Raw genomic sequence first — 22,063 nt, forward strand, 5'->3', positions numbered from 1 at the left:
TAACACACAAACAATTCAGCAAAACAGTGTACAATAATCTCAATTTTTTTTTCCATGGTGGTCCTTGGAAAAAATCTGCTGGTCCTCAGTATTATTTCTATTTCAATATACCAAAATGTGTCTGTCCTTTGAAAAATTTTGGTGGTCAAAACCTCCGAAAACCACTTTTCGAGGAACTCTGAACAATCAAATGTTGCTCTTAATTCTTTAAGCAGCTTTATACAGTTCATGCATTTGGCAATGTAGAATATGTTCCTGTTGACTTTATTAAATTGACATTGTAAAAGAGGGGAGTCTGATGATGCAACAGAAAATGTTCATTGTGTTTTAAATAAGGTTTGCCTAATTTTTAGTTGTGCTTACATTTTAGTGGTGCTTTAATTTTAGTTATGCTTCAGTTTTAGCATGTTTAGTGTGAAGTCCATTTTCACTGAACTAGTACACATTTTTGTTTAGTGGCCAGCTGAAGCCCGCCTCCGGGTGCGGGATTTTCTCGCTGTGTTGAAGACCCATTGGTGGCCTTGGGCTGTTTTATGCTCTTTGGTCGGGTTGTTGTCTCTTTGACACATTCCCTTTTTCCATTCTCAATTTTATTGATGTGTTTAAAAATTTTAATATTGCTTTGAATGTATTTCAATATGCCTGTGCTATATTTATGCATAGTTATATATGCTGCTTATATATCTAATCTGCATGCTCTCTGTTTGTATGTTATGTATATGTTATTTATATTCTGTAAAAAGCTCTTTAAGAGCTTAAGTTTATATTGTTATATGTGAAAAGAATCAAAATAAAATTTTCATACTCGTATTAGAATGTCTTTTATTTAAATCCCACAACTTTTTGCTCTTTACATGCTAGACGAGTGGTTAAAATAAACTGTTAACTGATCCCAAGTCAACCCCTTCCAAACTACAAATATAAAAACATAGAAAGCTGTCAAAACTAGAATAGTTGTTTCACAACACACATATACCTCCTAGACAGGCCAAATCAAAACAAACACCAAATTTAACAAATCTCCTAGTGGCACACAATTTTATTGATAACAATTAGCTGCAACAAAAACAATTAAAAATTCAATCACAAAACTACAAAATGAAACTAACTGAAAATTATAGTACGGTTTGTCATCATACATTCAATAAGATGAAAATAACTACACTTTTATTCAAAGCCGACAGCTGAGTTCATCATTATAATTACTTTGAACTCTTAAACTGTTAACCCAAGAATTTGTTAATGAAATAAAATACATCAATGGTGGATTCAGGTGGGAGCGTAGAGCACATCCAAAAAAAATATTATTTTTTTTACATAAAATCATCAAAAACAAGATTGCCCTCACTATGTAGACACAATTTAATCATTACAGACAATTGCATCCCTTTCCTCAAAACTTTGGACCCTCTCCCACTTTCTTTTTGTACATAGCTGATAACAGTATGGGATTTTTCGTTGTAAGACAATATGTGTTCGTTTGTTTTGATATCTGTGATACCTAAATATATGGCCGTCATTTTCAACTAGCTGGAATAAAAAAATGGTAGTTTTAAAATTCTCCCTTATTCAAAATTTTAAACCAAATGCAAATTTCCAACCTTTTACCCAACCCAATTTGAACAATAATTTTTTTCCCAAGAAAATTTTCCATTGTATAAGTTTTTACTTCATTTATTTCTATTCTATGGACAGACAAGGTTATTGTAAAATGGCCCCCTTCTAGAGTTAGGGATATAAAAATGGTAGACACAATACTAATGCGCTTAAAGGACGTCAACAAACTTGTAGATGATTAATTGAAGTCCCATTTAACTTTGTAAATTGTGAGTATTTTTCTACACTTAGAAAAAGAAAAGAAAATTGTGAACTTATCAAAAAAAACTGAATAAAAATCGGATATATTTTGAAAGACTTGAATGTCATGTATATAAGAAATGGCAATACAGTATTGGGTCATCTCATTCCAAAATATCTTCATTTGGTGGTGTATTGGAGGAGACTATGTTTTTCAGCCATCAAATTGTAAAAAAAAAATAGAAATAGAAACGCATTTTAAGTCGCATGATTCCACACACTCATGAAGTCGGATTTACACTGCATCATTACATAATTGAACCTGCTTAAATAATAAGCCAATAATAAATCAAGAATAAACTTCAGCATCATACATGATAATATGACCAAGCACTGTGATTTTCTTTTATGTTATCAGAGAAAAATGAATGCTGTCAAGTTTGATGACATTTTGAGAAAAGAAGAAATTCTTGAATATCAATAAGCACATACAAAAAATAAAATTATTAGCTAGCAGTATAAATATTAGGCTGGTAAACTGTAGATTCATTTATTTTCTTGGGTATCAGTTTTCTTGGATTGACGAAAAATGGTATTTTCATGGATATTTGATTTTGTGTTTTTTCCAAAGTCTGCATAAAAGCCTATACAAAATGTGTACTTTGTTGAACTTGAAAATTTGTGGTTCATTTTTACCCACTAAATCCACGAAAATTGGTATCCAACGAATAATAATGAATCCACAGTACTTTGATAGTCTTATTTTGGAGGAGTGAGTGAAACCAATTAATGTTTGTTTCCAAAGAAAGATGAGGTTTATTACAGAAGATAAAACAGATCTCTATACACATTAATAATAAAAAAAATAAAAAACATAAATACAAAAAAAAATACCAAACCAATCAACCTAAACAATATAATAAAACATCTGAGGCCATATTAGCAACTACTGTGAGTTTATTTATTTTCATGGGTACCAATTTTTGTGAAATGAGGAAAAGTGTTTTCATGAATATTTTGCCAAAGTCTCCATACTAGCCTGTAGAGAGTTAGTACTTCATTAAAAATTAAAATTTGCAGTTTATTTATACCAACAAGTCCACAAAAACTGGTACCCAACGAATAATAATGTATCCACATAGTACAAATTCAAATACATAATATCAAAATGGAACTGAAATGGCACATATTAAATATAGTTTTTCAGGCCAATCTTATACATTTATAAGTGTCTTATGTTTCCTTTTGAGTATTCCGTTTTCTACCATTTAAAAAAAAAAATCTTTTTTACAAAAATATTAATATCAAATTTACGGTAAATCTAACACAGTAAAGTAAAAATAATATATATTCAAATATTCAGTAATTTTGAATTTGACAAATTAAAAAGAGAAATAGTTTTTTTTGAAGGGAAATAACCCTTCTCCTTTCTTCAGCTATGAAAACAGAACATGACATTTTGAACTTATATATACAACTCTCATACCCACTGTCATGTGAAAGCATTTTTTTAAGGATACAAAATCTGCAATTTTACAATGTCACATCTAAAACATGTTATTGCCCTTGATATCATTTTGCATAGAACTGTCATAACCATAGGTATCAAAACAAATTAAAGTTTTGTAGTATAACAGTTATCCTATATGAGTACTTGACTCGTAACATATGGTTCAGGAACACAGTTAACAAATATATTTCCTAGTGTAGACAGTATTTTACTTGCAATTTTTTTCATATCCTTCTAAATTTATTTCATCTTGTTTCATGACCCCTTAACATAAAATTGTCCATATTTTGAGATAGAGCTGATGAGGTTTTCCATAAATTTAATATAATTTGTTCCAAAAGTAGTACACCACACAGTAATATTATTATTGAGAAGCGCAGGAGTGATTTAAAAAAATTTCATTTATTGTCTAAAAGAAATGTACTACAAATTAATTGTGTTCTCAGGCCATATATGAGGTCTTATATTTTGAACACTAAACAAAATTGATATATATATAAAAAAAATTCCTCATCAGCAATAAATAAGTAATGCAGGGGTTTATATAAATGGGTCCGAGGCCTGGGACCTGTCTGTTCGTGGTGGGGACTTCATTTTTGAATCACAAAAATCAAGGACCTCCCATTCTTAACACTGACGATACAAGACCTTCGACTTTCTTAAGGACTTTTTCCTTGAAATTTGAAATGGTTTAATGAAATTTCCTTTGTGCAGACTATTCTGGTCTTTATTAAATACAGGTAATCACAAGACCAATTCTTATCTGCCTACTTTTAAGGAGAATATAAACAATTTAATTTACAAAACAAATTTTGCAAACAATATTTTGTAAAGTAGGATTTAAAATGGCACAATATACTTAAATAATTCTTTTTAATATAGCAAAACTCACTGTTTCATTACATAGTGGCAAATTTTATTTCTATAGAACATACTAACTTTTTTTAATTCAAAAAATACTAAAGACTGCACCTAATATTTACTGAAAATTTCAGAATTATGAAAGATAATAACAATTTTCAGAATTCTAGTGTATCTTTCTGTTTAAGTAAAAGTTACAATAACTTTGAAATATTTTACTAAAGTTTATTATTCAACCTTTAATCTACATCATACATATTCATTAACTCTGACATGGTACTAACTGTCATCATATTCAGACACATATTTTCAATCTTAAAATGCTAAATTTGTTTTATACATGTATATCATAACAAATGATGCCGTCCAAAAACAATAAAATGTTACCACACAAGTAAATGCTTCTATTTGAAAAGTTTGGATTTTTTCTGTTTAAATATACATAAATATGTTGTACAATAAATGTAGTTCAATACAAAATAATTACATTTTATCAAAAATTATTTAAAAAAAAAAATAGGTAGGACCCAGGAAAGTTATTAACAAAAGTGAAGTATTACATTATGGGATAAAAAAGGAAAAGAAACACAAACCTTGGTCAACAACATAGCTGCAAACAACATTTAATAAAATGAACAAAAACAATCATAATTATAAACATCAAAACTAAATTAAACACTGCTGAAAATAGATAATGGTCAACATAAAAAAAACAGAAGGTTAAAACATGCAAAAATCATTTCATTAACAAAAAGATTAAGACAACAGATTAATATCATTCATAATGAAATGAACATGGTCCAACACAGATCATTCATCTGCCATTTAAAATTTCAAACTAGATTCTACATAGCTGAAAAACATTTGATCATTATAAAAATCTTTTTATAGCTATAGTTTTTTTTCCATAATAGTTTAAGGGCTATTCCACAAAAAAAAAATACAAAGGGAGGGGGTGTTGGACATCACCTTTTTAAACCCCACCACCCATTACTTTTTTATCATTTGTAAGAGAATTATATTTGCTTCTACCCGTATTACCTAAAGAAAAAATAAAATGTGGTGTCCAACCCTACCGTACATATTTTCTTGAATATCCTTGATCTCTTTTGAAATATAGAATTAAATTTGTTTGTTGTGACATACATTTACACTGTCAAAATAAAAAGCATATGTTCATGTGTTTAAAATTTGAAAAGACTCTTAAATTAAAATTCCATTATCCGGTTTACAAAATCTAAGAATAACTGCATATCAAAAAAATTTAAAAAAAATCTTGGGTCAACAATTAACTGTGTACACTAGTTTCAGTATTACTTGTGGTGTCTAATTCGCCTTTTCAGAATCTAAAGGACTATGGGTAATCTCATTGTTCGTACACCAAAATGAAAATAACATCACGTCACTGGTTAAATTTCCATTGTTTAGAATGTTTTAAACCAATCACAACATTTTGGTGTACGCTTTTGAAAATATTACCCAGAATGCATTAGATTCTGAAACAGCGAATTTACATGGATTTGGTGGGTATAGGTTAACAACAAATTTAGATGTTCAACAAAGTAGGAAATTCTATAGGTTTGTAAGCAAACTTTGTCTTCAATCCATGAAAAATTGGTACTAACAAAAATAACTGAATCAACAAAAAATTAGCTTTATATAAAAAGAAAAAAAATAGGAACCCGTTAATTTGTCTTGTATTCTTAAATTCTGAAAATTCCATGCATGGAAAATTAGTAAATCAATAATAACTTCAAAGAGATTGAGTATCTAAAATAAAATGAAATTGTGAGGTAAAACATATTTAAAATGCAGTAAATATACAAAAACTATTTCATTGTCTATATAAACAGTCTAAGATGAAGGATACAATTGCATTATACATCATAGAAATGTTATACTCTACCCCAAATAATATAATTTTTTTTTAAAAAGAATTATTTAATATTTGTTTGTCATTTCTTATTCCTGTAAAAGTAAATACAAGGAAATTTATAGCTCTTCAGAACAAAAGGTGTATACACATATATATTCATTAATGTAAGGTGATTCAAAACTTCACAACAGTATATAAGATATAAGATAATAAAAAAAAATGCATGATCTCAAATTTTAGCAGATTTTTTCTTCACCAATTATGGCTATTTACTTTTAAATTATTCATTATTATATCATTTATCAAAAAAAAAGAAGTTTAAAAATACAATGTATCTAATTCTATGTAGAGAATTGTCCACAGTAATAAGATTCTTTGCATACATTAGATTCATGTTTATTAAAAAAAATCTCAACAAACACTTACTGTAAAAAGCATGTGAAAGATTCACTTTTTAAAAAAAAATTCTATAAACAGTGAAAGAAAGCACTAGTCTTAGGCATTAACATGAAACAAATAATATATAAAGATCAAGATTTCCTTCAAAAATTCTAGTAATGTACAAAATGATTACCTTGAAATTACAGAACTATCTAACTAAATTTTATGTGTATATGCTGATACTTTTATTATATAAAATATATTAAAAAATGAGATTCCAACAAAAAAAAGCATTAGAAAAGAGGTTTCAGGGGACATAACTGAGATTCATCAAATCAGAGATAAAAAAAATAAAAAAAAGATTCTAGCATTTGTTCTTAAAATAGAAAAAAAAACATCACACAATTTTCACATTCAACTACATTTGTTGACATTTAAAGAAACAAGTGTTACATTATCTATAATTCTTAAAAAAATTCTACTATTGGAAAAAAAAATCTCATTTCAGATCTATTTGACTAAAATAATTATAATGCATTTTTACTTTCAAGAAATCAATTCAGTTTTATAGAAAAAAACATTTTGAGATTCAAAAATCAACAGCAATTTAAAATATTAACCGGGTTTGTAATAGAGATTACAATTGAGATTCATTCAGTAAGTGATAAGAATAAAAAAAAATATACTAGTAATTGTTCATAAAATAGCAAATATCACATGATCTCCACCTTCAATCACATGATCTAAGAACAAAAACACATCACATGATCTGAGCACAAAAACACATCACACGATCTTATATTCTAACAAATAAATATCACATGATCTGTAATTCCATGACATGGTATGAGATTTCTGCATCATATGGTAGTTCAACTGAAAAACCACCAGCACCACAATGGACGATTGTTACATCACTTGTTGGTCTAAATATAGATCTCTTCATTCTATAGGTTCACACCAATCACTGATCGTTCTTCCATACTGAAAATAACAATAAAACAACATAATGGAGTACACTTTTAAAAGTTGTTGGGTAAATATAAAACGTAAACTGTTACCACAGAGATATGTCTCGCCTTTTTGTAATTTTGATAATGCAAATGTTGAAATTAAAATTGCAATACTTTAACATGTAAGTTATGCAAATATTCAAAGTTAATGAACCATGACTGAAGGTACGTGGCTAAAAAATCTCATGGAAATGAGATGTGCCAATGCTAATACAACTGCATACCAAATACCATTGACTTATCATAAGTAGTTCCCTTTAAACAAACCTAAACACAAACAAACATTAACTTGAAAACTCTGTAAAAGTTTCAAAGTCAATGACCAATGATGAGGGATTGTAGCTATATAATCTCCATGGAAACAAGACTTTACCAAATATCATTGATTTAAAATTAGAGGGTCATCATAAACTGATCTAATCACAAACTAATACTCTGTAAACTAAGCAAAAGTTTCAAAGTCAATAGACCATGATTGAGGGGGTGGGGCCAAATATTCTGAATGGAAATGAGATGTGCTAATACTTATACAACTGCATACCAATTAACATTGGCCCACCACTAATGGTTCCCCTTGAACTGACCTAATCACAAACTAATACATTGTTGACGCCACCGGGGGAATTAGCATTACTATGTCTCGCTTTTCGACTCCGTCATAGCGAGACAAAAATGACAATAAATAGCTAAGATTGATTGATTTCAATGCTATTGGTTATATTGTGGCAGTCAGTTTTTTTATTAGTGGTTAAGCATGAGGTCCTGGAGAAAACCACCGAACTTAGGCAGGAAAACTGACAATCCTAGTCAATTAAATAGCTACATATCAACTAAACATTTGTTTTTTGAATAAAATGGAATTGACAGTGACTTTACATTAAAGAACCCTCTTTGAGAAGTCCAAGGTGGCCAGTTGCAAGGCCAAGTTTACAGTCCTATACAAAATATCTTTTTTAACACTGGGCAGTCAATTGTTTTCACTTTTATGCCTTTTATCCCAGTTGACTCACTTTACAGAACTTAGATTTACTGTTATTTTGTTCATAGCCTGAATATGCATGAAATATTTGCCACTGGACATATATCAAACAACAATTGTTAAACCTATTGACCACAGTGTTGTCTATCTTCAAAGTACTGTTTTGTTTGCTCTCTTGATGTCCTCTTACTTTTCCTTCTTTTTGTTCTTATTTTCAAATTCAAAATTACCAGTTTACACAATTTTCTCTAATTCTTAAAAGATCTATATTTTCCATGACTGCTTGGTTCTTTATTCATAATTAATATGTGTCTGATCTCAGTTCTTCATTGGTCAAAATCAAGTTATGATGTCAACTTTTCTTGCATTTCTCTGACTTTGTGGTTGTGATGTGATGAAAAAGGGGACCATGTCTAATGGTTTCAGATAAAAAGAACACATACTTTTGCAGATCATTGGGAAAAATGTTAAAGACAGTCTTCACATCAGCCAAATTAATTAGAGAAACAAATTTAGGCACAGAATCTTATGCAATTTAATATTTTACCGCTCTGCACAGTTAAAATTTAAAATATTTGCTAGCCTCACATTTTGAAGAAAACTTTGAAACCCAATGCAATGGTAGAATCTATAATTATACAATTAGCCTACTAACATGTATATCTGTTAATTCTTTTAAAAACCTCATTGTTACGGGTGCTCCTTCAGACATGGTGGGAATGTTCAACATATTATCTATATATAATATCTTCTCTACTGGAGAAACTACACAAGCAGTTCCAGCACCAAACATTTCTTTTAACTGAAATGAAAATGAGATGAGAAGATAACATTGTAATTCTATCGGCATTGGTTAACATAGTCTTAAAAACAATCATTTGTTTAAGGAACAATAGTGTTCAAACTTTTACAGAAGGCCCATAACCACATCTTTCCTCCACAAGAAGCTTGTCCCAAAAGTATCTTGTGCTATTTTTCATGTTAACATGAAAATGCCTTTATCTCAGATAAAATTAGAAGGTACTTGTGAAGTCATGCAAAGTATACACCCACTTGTTATTAGACATTGATGAAAAATTCAATACCGTGTACTCAGTGAGTATTACAAAACTGGAAAGTATTGCCTTGAAGTTTTAAAAATCACTTGCATGGTACAATCCAATATTAAAAAGGTCCAGCACAAATATCAAATCATTCCTTTAACAGAACCTTAGTAACTTGTGAGAAAATACTGAAAAATGGACTGCAATATAGTACCCACTACATAAGTAGGGGTATAATAATAAAAACACCAATCATTTTAAGTAAATTTCAAGATCTATCTGCTCTGGAAAACAACAAATAAATGGATACGATGATCAATATATACCTCTGAATAAAATAGCCAATAACTTTAAAGTTTTAAATGAATCTTATATTAACACTTACCCTGTTTTCATTTAAAGCTTTTGTTATTTCTGCCATTGTATAACTTCTTTCAGTCACCTTAAATTCTCCCTAAAACAGAAAGAATCCATTTATAATTTCAACACATATACAAATTTACAGTTTGAAAAATCAAAACAACTTATAAATTTTTAAAAAAATACAGCAGAATTTGAATGGTGTTGATGGACAGAGTTATCTCCCATACTACATGATTTATCATTCAAAAATGAATATCAGTTACCTCCCTTTCTCTAGTTGTTTTTATAAGGCAAACAAATTTAATGTATGGCAATTATTTCTAAAAACAGAAGAAAAAAAAAAATTCTTTTGCATGATGACATAAAAAAGGCTTAACTCTTCTATCATACAAATGTTTGTACACTAAGTAGAAAACAGGATATTATTAGCTTTCTGCAAATTGCTTGCAAAAAATTCAAGCACATTTCCATGTGCCTTTAAGCATGTCTTATGGTAAATAAATATCATATTTATTATGCAAATCAAATAAATTTCAAACTAAATATAGAATTTCCTTAATGTGACAGGTCTTTACCATTTGGAAAATTATTTATTTCATGCCACATACTTCTATACAGAAAACTCATATTTTCAAACTGTCATATCAGATTGACAATCACAAATATAACAACCAAATTAACCTGAAGTATATTCCAATAGAATGTGTGTGTGTTTGCCTTATGAAAACAGCTGGAGAAAGGGAGGTAACTGCTCTTCTCTTTAAATGATAAATCATGTAGTATGGGAGATAACTCTGTCCTTCAAAACCATTTTTAAATTCTGTGTTTTTAAATTTTTTATTAACTTGTTTTGATGACAATTTCTGTCAAACTTGAATTGAATTAAATTATTTGATATGATTTATAAAAAGACAAATTCCTTTTCTATCAACAAGCCATTACCTGCCCGATTTGTACAAGTAGTTTCTGATGCTGGAAGTCATGGGTTCAATAGCAGGATAACTCAATATTGAGGTTTTATAATAAATATTTGATGGTTTTCAGACAAAGTGTGTCATTGAGCTTTTAATTTTGCCATCTGATAAGGGACTTTCCGTTTTGAATTTTCCTTGGAGTTTGGCATTTTTGTTATTTTACTTTTTTTTAGAAGAATAGTTTAAAGACTGATAAGCTTTGATAGTGCTGTGTTTGATAAGAGCAAGATATCATCCTTTGAGTTAGTTTTTAAAGAATTGAACTCAATGCAACATTCTAGTACAAAACATGAACTTTTTAAATATCAACATGTTATTTTTCTGAATATGCACATATTTGTAGCTGTCATCTGTCAATCAATCAATGTTTAAATTTATTTGTTATGGTGTTTCTTGAAATACATGTATAGGGGATTGGAAGGCAATTCAAAACAAATCTAATGTATGGCAGTTATTTCTAAAAACAGACATAAAAAAGTGAAAAAAAGAGAAATTCTTTTGAATGATGACATAAAAAAGGCCTTTTGACACCTATCCCAACCCTCATACTTTTCTTTTTTTTTTAGAACAAGCCTTATTAAAAAGCTTTAAAGTAAGACTTGTTTGTATAAAAGTCTAAAAAGTCTAAGTTTTTATCACATTTTCCACAATTAATAGTCATACCCATTTTTTGGCAAGCTCAATTAATGATTTTCTGGTGATTCCTGGCAAGACTAGACCATCTAATGGAGCTGTTATCAATTCTTTTTCTGAAAAAAATTCCACGAACAAGAGATGTATTATAAATCAGAATACACAATATTGCACTAGACACCACATGCAAAGAACAGTTTCTGAATAATTAGACTTAGTTTTTAGAATGAATATTTAGCTAATACATGTATGAAAAAATAATATCCAATATCCAATATGATTCCTGAAAAAGATTTCCCATCCACATGTAAGATATTTTCTCTTTTTTTGCTGACAGAAGGGCATAGCATCATTTTTGAAATGATGCCCCCACTTGCATAGCATATAGTTATAAAGGGACATAACTGAAGAATGGTAAAAGTGATGCTACCCAAATTTGAACTTGATCTGAGTTTTGTGGAAATAAGCATTGTGTGTAAGTCTCATAACATTTGGTCGAGGCTAACTTAAGTAGAGAACAGAAACTAAAAATTCAGCAATTTTTCTATTTGTAAACATGCATAACTCTAGAACAGTATTGTTGTGTATAAGTTTTATAACATTTGGTTGAGACAAACTAAAGTTAGAGAATGGAAACTAAAAATCAGCAATTTTTATGTTTATAAAGGGACATAACTCAAGAATGGTAAAAGTGTTCTCACCAAATTTCGTACTTAATCTGTATTATGTAGTAATAAGCATTGTGTATAAGTTTCATAACATTTGGTTGAGGCAAACTAAAGTTAGAAAACGGAAACAAAAATTTGTACTTGATCTTAGTTTTGTGGTAATGAATATTGTGTATAGGTTTCATAATGTTTGGTTGGGGCAAACTTAAGTTACAGAATGGAAACTAAAATTTTGCAATCTTTCGATTTATAAAGGGGCATAACTCAATAATGGTTAAAGTGACACTAACCAAATTCAACTCGATCTGTGTTTTATCAGTGGAAGTCAAAATTAAACATTGCATTGTATAAATCATTGATTGTAGTTGATTCAATTATAATCATGGACAAAGGAAGATAACTCCAATTTTAAACATAACTTGATATTTAGAAGAAAATAATTTTTTTTGCAATTTTTCCATTTATAAAGGGGCATAACTCTAGAACAGTAAAAGAGACGCCATCAAAATTCAAACTTGATCTGCGTTTTGTGGTAATAAGCATAATGTATAAGTTTCATAACATTTGGTTGAGGCAAACTTAAGTTAGAGAACAGAAACTAAAAATTTTGCAATTTTTCCATTTTTAAAGGAGCATAACTCTATAACAGTTAAAGTGATGCCACCAAAATTCAACCTTGATCTGTGTTTTGTGGTAATAAGCATTGTGTATAAGTTTCATAATAATTGGTTGAAGCAAACTTAACTAAGAGAACGGAAACAAAACTTTGCAATTTTTCAATTTATAAAGGGGAATAACTCTAGAACGGTTAAAGTGACGCCACCAAAATTTAAACTTGATCTGTGTTTTGTGGTAATAAGCACTGTGCATAAGTTTCATAACATTTGGTTGAGGCAAACTCAAGTTAGAGAACAGAAACCAATTTTGGGACGTACATACGTACAGAAGGACAAGGGTAAAACTTAATGCCCCCACCGCTACGGCGGGGGCATAAAAATAATCACTGACATACTACATATATACAGAATCAGATAATCTTTCAAATAAACTGTTAACACAGAGATATGTCTCCCCTTTTTGTAATTTTGATAATGCAAATGTTGAAATTAAAATAGCAATACTTGAACATAAATGTTATGCAAATATTCATTTTAGTGTGACGTCCATTTTCATTGAACTATTACATATTTTTGTTTAGGGGCCAGCTAAAGCCCACCTCCAGGTGAGGGATTTTCTCACTGTGTTGAAGACCTATTGGTGGTTTTCTGCTCTTTGGTCGGGTTGTTGTCTCTTTGACACGTTCCCCATTTCCATTCTCAATTTTGAAGTCAATGAACCATGACTGAAGGTACATGGCTAAACAATCTCCATGGAAATGAGATGCGCTAATGCTAATACAACTGCATACCAAATACCATTGACTTATCATACGTCATTCCCTTTAAACAAACCTAAACACAAAAATTAACTTGTAAACTATGTAAAAGTTTCAAAGTCAATGAACCATGATGAGTTGGCGGGGCTATATAATCTCCATGGAAATGAGACTTGCAAATGCCAATTAATTTGCATACGAATTAACATTGACTCAACATTAGCGGTTCATTTTAAACTGATCTAATCACAAACTGAAACATGTAAACTAAGCAAAAAGTTCAAAGTCAATAGACCATGACTGAGAGTGTGTGGCCAAATATTCTGCATGGAAATGAGATGTGTTTATGCTTATACAACTGCATACCAATTAACATTGGCCTAACACTAATGGTTCCCCTTGAACTATTACATGTAAACTAAGCAAAAGTTTCAAAGTCAATAGACCATGACTGAGGGGACAGGGCCAAATAATCTCCATGGAAATGAGATGTGCAAATGCTAATACAACTGCATACCTACTACTAGTGGTTCACCATAAACTAGACCTAATCACAAACTAATACATTGTTGCCTCCACAGGAAACAGCATACCTATGTCCTGCTTTTTGACTCCATCAAGGCGAGACAAAAATTGATTGGTGGCCTTTGTCAATATAAAAATATTAGTTCTTTCATTCAAGAATCATTTATTCATTAGATACTCTCTAAATTATTTATTAGAACAAGGAAACAAACTGACGATTAGAAAGCCTTATGGTCTTTGTCCTCATCCTAATATACATAACCTACCTCCCTGTTCGTTAATCCAGTATACAAACAAGTTCATGGCCCCTACTTCTGTCAGCTGATGATCATCTCCATATAACCACAGAACCTGTTGACATCCTTTCTTATCAGCTTCTGCAGAAATTTTGATTGTTGGTCCATAATTACTGAAATAAAAATTAAAATGTCTTTTGACTATTTTTCATTTAAAAATACAGTCAGAACTGTCTGTTGTAAGAGCACAAATCCTCCTTAACCAAACATTGTGTAATGATCAGAAAAAGAGGTTGTTTTATTACATAAAAAGACTTAAAACCTAAATACTAGTTTTAAAAACTTTAGCAGTTAATAACATGTAAAAACTCTCCTTATTATTTTTTTCATAATAGCTTTTTATTCTATCCTGGCTGTAACTAAAGTAATTCAGTGCAAAATCCAGTCAAATATTTTCCCTATTTATATAGTTTATCAGCTTTTTTTCATGCCCACATTCTGGCTAACACTAATATACATACATAGATTGGTAAATAAAAAGTTCTTTTGTCTATATAATGTATCAAAAAATAAATAAAATGCTTTCAACCTGAGGCTTAAATGAACAAATGTCCACTCTTTATCATATTAAGGGTAATGAATTTGTTTTGTATATGCATCTATTTCAAAGCTGTCCTTTATTCATGTTATTTATTGTAAATGGAAATTTTTTTTTAAATATCCTTAATGGTTTCCATGAGAGAATAATTTTTATTTCTGACTTTTGGAGATTTTCACTTATTATCAGGGGATGTGTTAATTTACCAGATACAAAGTTACTTATCTATTTTGTTGAATGTGTCTGACAGAGTCTTTTAAATAATTATTCCTATTTTTGATTATGTTTTACATAAATATTTGCCTACAAGGTCCACAAGTATCAATCCACTTCCCTCTACTTACGATCCCATTTTGAAGTTTCCACATCCACCAGGCCAAGCTCTAACATACTGTGGATCTGCTAATAGAGTAACAGGATTCATCCCCGTGGGATAGTATGGTCCTACAGGGCCTGTAATTACATAAAGTAAGGCGGAAGCTGACTTGGTCACTCCCAATGTTGGCTGCAAGTAAAATTTTTCTTCAACAATTATTATTTTTTTTGTATTTGCTTTTCCATGAATGAACTGATTTCAAAAAGGATGCGTGAAAAGAAAGAAAAAAAAATCAAATGAAAATCAAAATATTAAGTAATGCTAAATGGTCACTTTCCAAAAGGATTACAACTATTTGCTTTAAATGATTCAGTTTTGAAAAAGAAAATTCTCTGAATTAGTGATATATCATAAATTTAATTTAATATTAACCAACAGAATTATTTGTAAAATGTTGATTTGGATATAATCAGAAAAAATTAATTTGCAGTATTCTAGGACCTATATCTAAAATATTGTTTTCTAAATTTCAACAGTTTTACATGTATTTGTTTTATCTAGTTTACTCAATTCAATGAATCACATTTTATGGCCTTCTACTTTATGCTTTATGCAAAATCCAAAATATTTACACCAACCATAAGCAATCCATGATAATTTAATCTCAGAGTTCTAGAAAAGTGGTGGTCCAAAGGTTTTGACCACGAAATTTTGCATATGGCCGACACAATTTTGGTATTTCGCAATGGAAATAATAGTGTGGACCAGCAGATTTTCTTCAAGGACCACTAGGGAAAAAAGATTTCGAGAACTCTGAAATCTTTATGTAGGGGGGCAGGGGAGGATTTTCATAGTGAAAGTAAATCACTTTAAAATATTTTTTTGTATGATATTCAAAAGATATCATTTATTTGGGTCTTGAATCATTCAGAATCAATGTGATATCACTCTTTCTTAAATTTGAGCAGTCAAAATGTGTTAACTGTGTAAATGTATGTGACATACAGTCACTGACTGACTGTATAATGCCTTAAGCCAGGCCTACCATTGACATTGTATTTTTTCATTGAAACATACATCAGCAACACATTCACTGTGATAACTTTGTTGCCTTTGTACTGACATTTCAATACATTTACTTACTATTAATAAGACAACAAAAATTAGTAAAATTTCTTATATTCAATTAATTTTTAAAATAAGACTATCAATTAAGGCAGACATAACTTTAACATGAACTATAGGATAAGATATCACATTTGAACAGTGTTTTCTACTTCTCAGATTGATAGCACTGGCTAGCAGTGCATACAAAGGTTACCAGTTACCAATCCTTACCTCAGTACCTATAAATGTAGGTCTAAGATACAATGAACTTTTGGTTGAGTAGGGAACCCATTCTCTGTCAATCTGTAATAACTTCTTCATACATTTTACAAGCTCCTCTGCATCAAAGTCCTAAAACAAGAACACTCGTCTATTAAATCATTTTTTTAAAGCCACAGTCCACTTTCTACCTATGTCAACATCTACAATATTCTGGGGATTCATTATTTTTCGTGAGATACCAATTATTTTGGATTTTGAGGGTAAAGTTTTAAAATGAATTCAAATGTGCAATGAAGATCTACAGACTATAAAAAAAAACATAACAGCGCTATCCAAAAATCTGGGGGAGAACCATTGTCCTGAATATGCATGAAATATTTGCCACTGGACATTAAGCAACCAACAATCAATTTGGCAAAACCATGAAATCAAATAATCATGAAAATACATTTGTTCCTCAATCAGCATAACTTACAGTACATTATATTTGTAAGATGTTTTTTTAAAAGAGCCATTGACCTTCCCATCTCAATCTTGCTGTGAGACAGTTGATGGGTTTTTGTATTTTTAAATGACTTGTGAAAGAATCCTGTCTGTACACATACTTAGGTATGTGATATACTGTTATCTATTATCTCATTTAACAGTAAGTAGAAGATCAAATGCAGATATTAATATAAAAACATCTAAAATCATAGAACAGGAGAGAAATCAGAAACTTCCAATTTTTCAGTTAATCAAAATTTGACAAATGTTTTGGAAGATTCCTTTTGCTTGTGTGATGTTGACAAAAATCATGATCTTGATATATACATGTGTATTTAACAACTTTCATCAAGTTCCATAAATCTGCACTCTGTCCCATTGGAACTATAACAAATTATCTCCCTTTGATTTATTAAATGAGATTTCTGTTCTTGAATTTTCACATATATTATTATTTGGAAGGACAATTTAAATTATACACAGTACCTTGCTGACATAATAATAAAAATATAGCTGACTATGATTATGCAATAATAATTACTTTAACTGTAATATATTGACAACTGTTTCTTAATTATGCAGCAACAGTCTGTTTAAATTATACATTTGTATAGAAAACTAAAAGATATTTAACAATTTTTTTTACAATCCTTCCATTTAATAAACCATAAAATATTCATTTGATATCTTATAATTTATGTAGTGAGTATCAATAAAGTATAAGTAAATTGTTAGTAAATTAACATTAAAATCTGTGGAATTGTTAACAACTGTATTTTTATTCATATTACTCCCAACGTTCATGTGTCATTATAAATCTAACATAGATTGAGGTAATCACTTGATTAAAAACAGCTATAAATAGCTAAAATAATTATAATGAGCTCTAAAAATTGTTAAGTACCAACTTATGTGTGTTATTAAATTTTCATTGTTGCTGTTTCTTATACTAACTGGTAGATATGCTCTATCTGCAGTAGATTTCATTCTCTTCATGTTTTCGAATGGTCTGAACATTCTTATTTTGTCATCTACTCCTCTGTAGGCTTTCATTCCTTCAAATAACTGTCAAATTGTAAAAAAAGAGTAGAATAATATTTACAGATTAGTAAAGTATAGTTCATGTATCAATTAACTTTGTGTTGTACATTTCAAGTACATTCCTTCAGCTGTTGTCTGCTCTATGGTCGGGTTGTTGTCTCTTTGACACATTCCCCATTTCCATTCTCAATTTTACATGTATAATGTACATACATGTATATGTCGTATGATTTCATGGTTTTAATTACATCTCTTTACAATGAATAATCTAAATATATAGTTACTTACTTCTTTTTAAATATACATTTACATAAATAATTTATACAAGGATATCTTAAATTGTTTTGTAAAATCAAATGATTTGAAACATACAATTAAAAGATTACTTAATGTTTTTGGTTGATAAATATCTAAATGCTGGGTGGGAATTTTTATGAAATGACAATACTTTTTCAATAAATTATCTGTACTATATTTATTCATATTCATTTAACATCTAATAGCTTAGATACAAAACAATACATTTTTCTGATATATCCTCCTTCTAAATTGAGACTAAACCAATATAACATCTTACTTCTATGGCATAATGTAGACATTTAGCACCAGGATGTATTGATAAATTTGTTAAAGGGGAGATAATCGGCTTTCCCCATCCATCAGAGCTTGTCCATTCCACTTTTAGCATATGATCACTAAAATTGTGTCCAAACAGTAGATTGTTTGGGTCTGGCTTTTCTTGTTTTTTGTCTGTTAAAGTTACTTTTAAGTCATCATACTGAAAAACAAAAAATAAGAAAGCACAAAAATTATTTTTAGAATCTTATTGTACCTTAAAATGTGACATATTTTATTAGTTCTACAATGAATCATGTATATATAATTATATTCCATGTGTTTACATTGTATTCTCTGTTTTACCTACTTTGAAGATGTGTTCTTGGAATGAACAATACTAAAAATTCTTTATTTTTTATGTGGTAGTCACTCTTAGTTTCCTGGATTTTGTGGGCAATGGTTAACCATAAATGTGCATGTCAACGAAAAACTAGATATACATGTATTCAGAATTTGTTAACACCATCATGACCATTAGACCATGAAATCAAGAAACCCCCCCCCCCAAAAAAAAAAAATACACCACTAAAATACCATTTCACCAAATTGACAAAAATTGGTACATGTACATTTGTACCTATAAATGTACCTTTGCAAATTAACAGAATCAACTTTTGTCATGTAAACAAATAGTTCTTGTACTTTCTTTCCTGATCTACATGTTTTATATGTGTCTTTATGTAAATAAAATTGATAATAGAAATGGGGAATATGTCAAAGAGACAACAACCCAACCAAAGAGCAGACAACAGCCTAACTAAATAACTATTAAAGTATATTTTTATTTTGCATACAGTGTACATATATCTATATATGGTATTTAAAGCTCTTTCTTCATCAGGGAATGATAATGTTTACAACCAGTACAAATGTTGGCAATCATACCCCATCTTCTTATTTTCAATTCTACTTTACCTTGAATGAGGCTGCTGTCAGTGATCTGTAGTGCAGTAGTGCTGATCTTTTGGTAATATGTGTAAGGATATTAACACACCTCTGAAGACGAAGAAACATACATGTACAAAAACTATACACTGACTTATATCTTCACTGATAAATACATGTACGTATTATACCTGTGGAGTAAACTTAGAATTTTAATAAGACCCTATACAGCAATCAAACAATACAAGTTCTTACAAATTTGCAACCAAATTGCTAACAAAATGAACAGCGCTGGTGAAATCCCAGCTCATTGGCATGTACCCCACAATGCCTTTTATTTCTAAATAGCATTTATTTATGATAATTTGCCAGTTCACAGTTATATGCACATGTATATCCTAATTTTGCGAGTTTTATTGCTTACGGTCATGTTAAAGTTGTCTTTTTGACATTGTTCTACATCTTTATTATTAATATTGTATTTATATTGTGTCATAGATTAAACTTATTCGTTCAGTGTATGTTTACTTGTTACTTGTTTTTGTATATATTTACATTGTGCATGCAAAATGTGTGATTTGCAATGCCATGTTAAAAAACCATTCTGTAAGAAAACAAAATAAAAATTTAGAAATGGGGATCAATCATTGTCAATACTGGTATAATTTTCGTTTTCTGCTATACAATGTAAACACTTGTATAGGCTCATTTTCGTATGTTTCAATTTCCTTTGATATTAAACAATTTTATTATCACTGGTAGACCTTTTAAAATGACTGATAACACTATAGCCATCAAGTTATTGACCAAAACATGCATGTTAATTACATGTACCTGGTCAAATGACTTTTCGATGCGGCCCTCTAAAGACAATTGTAAATATTACCTTAAAACTTCAGGAAGTATTTACATAAAAGAATTATATTCTCATCTTTAAACATATCAATCTTATTATTTAATTCAGTGTGACTGCTAGAAAGAAGCAACACAAAAACTAATAAAAGAGTTGTTTTTTTATACTGGATCAGTACACCTTGAATGGCTTGATTTAGAAAGTTCTTTTAATATCAATACTTCAGAGTTTATCCCTGATTCTTTCAGTTTTAATTAATTTTATATTCAGTTGCCACCTATATATACATGTAAGTAAAGTAGAAGTGAGAAGATCTATTTATTACATGTGAGACAATTTAAATTACATGAGTGACCATCCAATGTCCAGAGTGACACCAAAAGAGTACAAAATTATCTACAAGATTTTAGAGGCCATCACAGTTCCTGTTTTCTACATATGAAATACTGTTCAAGTTTACATGACCAATGTCTTAAGCTAATATTGTAAAAATAAGGAATTCTACATAATCATTTATACAGTAACTGGCATAATAATTATCCAGCTTAGCTGCATTTCATATCTTTGAAAGACAATCATAATGCAGACTGGGACTACATTGAAATATGTTACTGAAAGTAACTCACCATGTTTAATTCTCAAAGTAATGGAAAGTATGAAAAAAATTCCTAGCTATATATATTGTTTACAAGAGCTTATCATTCGTTTTTCATTGGATGGAAGTGGAGGTGTGATGTAAAGATGTCCTTCAGAGGTCAAGGACAAATTCATTTAATGGACAATTTTTCCGTTTTTTGAATTAACTAAAAGAGAATCAGTTTAAAGTTGAATGTAAACTTGTCGAATTTATTATCCTTAAAATCTGAAACCACTTAATTTTAATCATACATACCAGTTTAAGGAGTCCCATTTGATTTTTCTACACACCACTGAAGAAACGAGAGTTTTTATGTTTACAACCGGATATGCTAATAAATGCGCAGTATAACGAGTGTGGCAATCCCGTAAACTCGGCCACATACACTCTTCAATGTTTTTAATATTTATAGTTTTCCCGTGCTCAGTAAGTTGAAAATTATTCCACGATAAACACAAGAATGAGATACAAGAGAAGGACATGCAGAATAAAATAAATTAATTTCCACTATATTATGATCTCTCTTCCTTGGTTTAGCATTTTCTTTACAGTAAATGGCGGGAAATTTTAAGAGGTGAATACTGAGGCTGAGTTGATGTGTTAATCATATCCACGTAACCAACCACCTTTATCATCATTAACAGGAATATCTTCATCTAATCAGAAAAAGGTTGATATAGAAATAGTTGATTGTGCTTGTCCGTCTCTTCTTGAATATTCAGTTAAGGCGAAGTGTACGTAATTTACTACTCCACAGATTTTTTTTTAATTTTACATGTGGATTCTGCTTGTAAAAATACATCAGACAATAAAATAAAAAAAAGGGGCAACCGTTTTCGTTTTTCAGATACAAGCTGTTGAAATTAACAGCATGATACGCCAAAAATACAAAGGATATATAGGGAAAATCATAAAAATCGGCAGATATTTTTACTTTATCAAGATTTTCTAATTCGTTGGTCCACAGAATTTTTTTAAAAATCGATATGCGATTCAAAAATGAACGACGAACCCATTGGTGCAAAGAAAGTCCTTAGCAACCGTGCTAGTTTTCAAGCTATATCCT

At 29.9% G+C, this 22,063-nt stretch overlaps 1 protein-coding gene across 1 annotated transcript; it reads right to left on the reverse strand.

The window, feature by feature from the left end:
* Positions 1 to 1,010: 1,010 nt before the first annotated feature.
* On the reverse strand, positions 1,011 to 21,327 carry LOC127707003 (branched-chain-amino-acid aminotransferase, cytosolic-like). The gene is made up of 11 exons (XM_052211769.1): positions 21,253 to 21,327; positions 19,538 to 19,618; positions 18,582 to 18,782; positions 17,918 to 18,028; positions 16,487 to 16,606; positions 15,177 to 15,337; positions 14,265 to 14,407; positions 11,461 to 11,546; positions 9,846 to 9,914; positions 9,073 to 9,219; positions 1,011 to 7,409 (listed from the first exon to the last, which is right to left on the reverse strand). The coding sequence occupies exons 1-11, from the start codon at positions 21,268 to 21,270 to the stop codon at positions 7,368 to 7,370; spliced, it is 1,179 nt and encodes a 392-aa protein (XP_052067729.1). The 5' UTR covers positions 21,271 to 21,327; the 3' UTR covers positions 1,011 to 7,367.
* Positions 21,328 to 22,063: the final 736 nt, after the last annotated feature.

This window comes from Mytilus californianus, unplaced genomic scaffold (genome assembly GCF_021869535.1).
Source record: "Mytilus californianus isolate M0D057914Y unplaced genomic scaffold, xbMytCali1.0.p SCAF_6, whole genome shotgun sequence".
Taxonomy (NCBI): domain Eukaryota; kingdom Metazoa; phylum Mollusca; class Bivalvia; order Mytilida; family Mytilidae; genus Mytilus; species Mytilus californianus.